This window comes from Salvelinus sp. IW2-2015, linkage group LG17 (genome assembly GCF_002910315.2).
Source record: "Salvelinus sp. IW2-2015 linkage group LG17, ASM291031v2, whole genome shotgun sequence".
Taxonomy (NCBI): Eukaryota; Metazoa; Chordata; class Actinopteri; order Salmoniformes; family Salmonidae; genus Salvelinus; species Salvelinus sp. IW2-2015.
In genome coordinates, this window is record NC_036857.1 from 33,611 (window position 1) to 39,733 (window position 6,123).

Below are 6,123 nucleotides of genomic sequence, written 5' to 3' on the forward strand. Positions count from 1 at the left end.
ATCCTTTCCCATTACCTGTCTCCTCTTCTTCCCATATCCGGCTCCGCTCTCCAGTCTCGCCAATTTCCTTCTCCTTTCTCTCTCACCCCTCTCCCATTCCTCACCCCTCGACCCGTCTCCTCTTCCATTCCTCTCCTTCTCCCTCCCCCTCTCCCATTCCCTTTCTCGCTCTTCCCATCCCCTCTCCGCGATTTCCTTTCCCTCTCCCCTTTCCGATCCCACTCTTACCTCCCTCCTCTCTGCCTCATCCCTTCCCTCCCTCTCCGTTTCTCCCTCTCCTCTCATCTTTTATTTTTTTTCTTTTCTCAGCGAGTCCCTCATGCCCTCTCCATCTACCCTCGTCACCTCTCCCACTTCGCCTATCCTTCCTTCTCCCCATTCCTTCTCCCTTCTCCCTCTCCCACTCCCCTGCGTCCCATTCCTTTCCTCGGCCTCTCCCATCCTTCTCACCTCGCCATTCCGTCTCCTCTCCCTCCTTCCCATTTCCATTCTCCTTCTCGCCTCTCCCTCTCCCATTTTCCTTCCCCTCTCCCTCTCCATCCCCTCTTCCTTCACCCTCACCCTCTCCCATTTCCTTTCTTCCCTCTACCCTCTCCCTCTCATCCCTCATCCCTCTCCCATTCACTTCTCCTTCTCCTTCACCCCTCTCCCTCTCCATTCCTTCCTCCCATTCCTTCTGACCTTCTTCCATCTCCCATTCCTATCACCCATCTGCCCATCCCTTTCACCATTTCCCTCCTCCCTCACCCTCACCCTCTCCCATTCCCTTCTCCCTCTCCCTGCTTCCCTCTCCCTCTCCTTCTCCTTCACCCTCTCCCTCTCCCAATTCTTTCTCCTTCTCCCATCTATCCCATTTCTTACTCACCATTCCCTTCTCCCGTCTCCCTCTTACCCATTCCCTCTCCCTTCTCCCTCATCCCTGTCCCCTCCCATCCATCACCCTCTCCCTCTCCCGTCTCTCTCCCTCTCCCTCTCCCTCTCCCTCTCCCTCCTCCCTCCTCCCTCTCCCTCATCCAGCATCTCACTCACCAGCGGTGCCATGTCCAGTGTATCCACACTGACTCGTCGAAGGCTGCTGAGTTCATGGTTTGGAACACCTCCAATGAGCGGTCTGTCCCTTGCCTCTCTCCACATGCACTATCTCCCCTGGATACTTCTTCATGGCCCTCTTGATGAACCTCAGCAGGTGTTTCTGGTTCATACAGGACGAGGCGTGGATGTGGGTGTCCACCTGGGTGCGCAACAAGGAAGCAGATACAGACACAGATGAAGCTGTTATTTGGCTCTTCGTCATTCAAAATGAAGATGTGAATATTCTATGTATTTATTTTTTTGAACCTTTATTTAACTAGGCAAGTCAGTTACAAATGGCTCACATCTAGCGTCAGACCGAACCTCTGTCACGAGGCTCAAGAAATACGCAACACTCGGAGGGCATCGGGCCTGAACAAGGCTCTGTGTATATTTGAAAATCTTGGTCACATAATGAGCAGTTATTTAGGGTGCAAGATTATATGTAGATCACTGATTCTGTGTAGCGGTATAGACAGTGGAGGACAGTATAGCTCACGCATGGTCCTCTCCAACACGCTAATCGAGGACTCACCTTGCGTATGTTATAGAAATCTCTGTGAGGAACTTTCTTCTGGGCTGCCAGCTCCTTCATCTCATTCAGCAATATGTGCATCTGGAACTTAGAACTCAGGTACTGTAAGCGACGGTAACAGAACGACTTCCTGTGAAGGCAGGAAGTGAACAACGGACACAACGTCAGTTGGTTCCAACTGATAACAGAAACCGTCAGGAGTAACTGACAGACGACTCTCGGGTTCTGTCATCATGATGTTCTGTATCTGGAGAAGATTTGCTTCTTGACAGAATGGCCATTACAGAAACCCTAGGTTTGGTCCAATCTGTAGCACGATTTAAATTGAAAGTTAACTTGCAATTGAGCCGACATATGCCGTGTTTACCGTAAATGCAGTCTCCGCTAATGCGGGAACATTGTCTTTAAATATCTGTCACGCTGCAGCGCAAGTCTTCAGCGCTACGGATTGAATCAACACTACCACATCATCACATGTACCATCAGAGGTACGTTAACTCACACGGGTCCGTTGATGATGAGGGCCGTCATGACGTTCATATCAGCGATGTACTCCGATAGGTCTGGGTAGGGCAGCTCCAACTCTGTAGACCTGACATGGCAGCACACAGGCCTTTAATTAACACCGTCTCGATAGCATACAGCCAACAAACTAAAAGGCACTGTCACAAATAGTATTTTCATAATGATGAACTTATAACAACCTAAGATGTACGGTTGCTAGGCATTGGCATGTTTATAACCACGGTAACAATTTATCTAAAGCCAATAGGTATATTGCTTGACAACTTGTTATGAGAACATATGAGCCTTTACAATGTGCTATAATAAGGCTAACACTATGATATGTTGAGAGTTAATTGATGTGTCTCACGTGTCCATGCTGTCCTTCTTTGTGTAGATGTGGACGACACCGTTTACCATCTTGCAGCCGTAGCCTATATCAGGAGGCATACAGGCAGGGTCCTGGTTCTCGTAGGGGTGAGTGGCTGAGACGGGAGGGTGGACCGTCTGGTCTAAGTCTAGAATAGAATTAAATAGAATATAATTAAATAGAATAGAATTAAATAGATTAGAATAGAATCAAATATAATATAATCAAATATAATAGAATTAAATAGAATAGAATAGAATTAAATAGAATAGAATCAAATAGAATAGAATCAAATAGAATAGAATCAAATAGAATAGAATTAAATAGAATAGAATTAAATAGAATAGAATAGAATTAAATAGAATAGAATCAAATAGAATAGAATTAAATAGAATAGAATCAAATAGAACGTTACTAAAGTCTGTGTCCGTCAGACACAGCCATTCTATCTACCCAAACATTTGGGATGGAATGGGAATGCACAGAGACAAACTAAACATTTATTTTCACGCTGAATTTCAGTGATGAAAATTCTCCTACACTGAGTGATAGTCTGTTCTAGCAGGAGGTAGAGGGGGAATAGCACATGTGAAACCATCTCTTCATCGTAGCTGGCTTGCTTTACCTACCACCTGTAAGTGTATGCATGTAGGTAGGTAGGTAGGTATTTTAATTTTATTTTTTTAACCTTTATTTAACTAGGCAAGTCAGTTAAAACCTCTTAAGGATCTCTACAGATCGGTGTCCCACCCTCTACATATCGGTGTCCCACCCTCTACATATCGGTGTCCCACCCTCTACAGATCGGTGTCCCACCCTCTACAGATCGGTGTCCCACCCTTCCTCACATCACAACGTTGGTTTTATGCTTTGAAAAAAGGTCTATACAGTGCAACAATGCTCAGCTACAGATATTTGGAAAGTAATGATGGTCCAAGGAAATGCTTTATAGTTAAAGATACCGCTCCACACCATGTGTTCCTTCAGAAATACAACTTGAAACAAAATTGTTATTTATTTAATTGAATCTTTATTTAACTAGGCAAGTCAGTTAAGAATTAATTCTTATTTACAATTGACGCCGTTCCAAAGCAAAAAACTGCCGCTGATATAAAAAAATTAATAAAATAATAAAATATAGAACAAAACAACATCACGACGAGAGACAACACTCATAACAGTATGAAAGCATATACAGACACAACAACCATAGCAAGCAGCAACACATGACAACACGTACATTAGGGAGCAACACAAAATAATCAACATAGGATCGCAACAGTACAGGTAGTCATCACAAATTATGGTACAAAACATTTATTGGCACAGTCTAACAGCCAAAGGGCAAGAATGTACGAGACAATGAACACAAACACAAAATGCACCACAACTTGTCAGTAGAGTGCCGTGATTAGTCTTGAATTAAGAGATGAGATAAAACAGAGCTTGGGGACCTTTATAAGAATGGACTGGCAGAATGGGTTTTGGGTTTTTTTTTATTGTGGGAGGTTGAGGCTGCAGTAGATTATCTCAGATTGGGAGTACAGAGAACATACAGAGGAAAGTGTTTATTTTGTTTCTCCCTATATTAGTTAAAAAAAAATCTATTTGAAACCACTAAAACATCCTAATTTAATTAATCCTCTTCAAAATAGAAGGATTCTGTTATAAAGGTTGACTAGATTATTTTATAATAGCTAATTCTCCACACATTACTGTCTCTCAACACTACATTGTCTATTGATGACTGCAGTGCAACATATATTCAGCAGCGCGTTCACCTCCCCAATCCCTCATTCACTGTGACAGTGCAGTACTTGAATGGGTGAAGGCCTGAGCAATAGAACAAGCTTGTGTTATCACATTAATAAATTCAAACTCATCAGATTTTGTTCAATCAGTCTGTCATACATAACTGGAGAAATTAATAATATTTCAATCGTTCAAAGCTCTGAATGCTGAACTATACCTTGAGTAACCAGTTAATAGCAATAAGGCACCTGGGTGGTTGTTGCTAAAATTAGGACTAACATCACCGCTAAGACTGTATCCAGGCACTGCCTAAAAACACCCCTTAGCCATGGTATATTGGCCATTATACCAAAACTCCTCGCCAATGCAAGTATAGCCATATAATGTTTTATTGCCTATGCACCCAAATACTCAACAACTAGCTATCAGTCCCATTTCCAAGTCCTCCCAACTCCCAAACATCCATCCTAACTGTAGATGATCCCAAATTGTATGAAAAGTTTTTTTGGACTCTGTGTATCCCTTCCCTCTAGCGCACGCACTTATTTTTTTCTTTACTCGTGACAAGTGCGTTGTCTCATTAGCTCTCTGTCTACAGAAGCTTAACACAAAAAAATTTCTCACAGCCTTTGCTATTCATCCACACCACTGTTTTTCCACCCAAGAAGCCATTGTTCCTTGAGATATTCCCGAGGCGCCATCTGCTCAATCCCACTAGGTGTAGTGCCCTATGGTGATCTCATCCATCCTCACTCTCCAACTGTATCGGTCTCCTGTTCACCTAGAACCCAGCTTACTATTTTGATCGCCTCTCTTACAATATACGTCGGTTGTCCTACAATACCCATCTACGAATTAATAGACAGCGGTTGTACCACTGCCAATTCTCAGACTACTAATCTCCAACTCTACTATTCTATTCTGCGTGTGAGTTGGTCACCCTATCTTCCCAACACTGCATATATCATAAAAATAATGTACAGTACTCCGGCTCCGATTCTCCCACAACTCCTCTCACTCACACACCCAAGACCCCCATAGATGAGTCTATGTAAGCCCAAACACCTCACGTTTTTAGACATATGTTACAGACCAATCAGGTGTTGAATATACCCACAACAGGACACTATACTGTATATTACATAAGTATTCCAGTACCCTATGCGGATGTCAGACCGTAATTCAGCTAGTGAGGTCCTTAGTCCCGCTATGATCTCATCCTTGAGATGCGTTTCGACAAACTTGATTGAGTCCCATCTGTAAATTTCCTATTTGACGTATGATGTCATGCATGTGCCGAGGAGCCCAAACGAATGCCACCTCTGACACCGTTCTGAATGGAAATCGAGTTCGTTGACCCTACCCCCGAGATGAAATATGTTGTCACACAGAGCCACCACGATCCGGCGACCTACCTACATAGTTCCAACGAAAATACGATTTCCCACGCAAATCAAAGTCTCCCCTAAGAATAACAAGGCCTTCACAATACATCGTTGAAATGTATAACTGTTGACACCACCATATAGCTCTACCCCCACGCTTAGTCTAGAGCCTGTCCTGAGCGTTGGAAAGCGCCATGGTCACCGGCACGGTGACCAAGATACAAATGTCACCTCTGACAGCTTTCTACGAGATTCTCCTCTTTTGAGATATCCAGGATAGGTACCAACCAATCTCCTCAGCACCTCTACACATCTACGGCACTAATTCTATGGTTGGCAATGAGCATGGAAGCCACATCCTCAGTAAAAGATTAATAACCAGCCCGCTAGAGTTTGCCATAAAAGCACCCTAAAGACTCCCTCAGACCATAGAAAACACAAAGATCTATGTTTATAAATCCAATGGAACTCATGTCTAATGCCCCCAGCTAAATTGTGGCCGTGCA

General features: G+C 43.7%; 1 protein-coding gene across 1 annotated transcript in view; it reads right to left on the reverse strand.

Annotated features, from left to right (window-relative positions):
- LOC111976532 (AMP deaminase 2) overlaps positions 1–6,123 on the reverse strand; it is a gene marked incomplete at its 3' end in the record, with an annotated part of 66,184 nt that overhangs the window by 26,391 nt on the left and 33,670 nt on the right. The window contains 5 exon segments of the mRNA XM_070448154.1: positions 1,059–1,103; positions 1,106–1,231; positions 1,607–1,736; positions 2,109–2,198; positions 2,481–2,628. Coding sequence (XP_070304255.1) covers positions 1,059–1,103; positions 1,106–1,231; positions 1,607–1,736; positions 2,109–2,198; positions 2,481–2,628 — 539 coding nt within the window.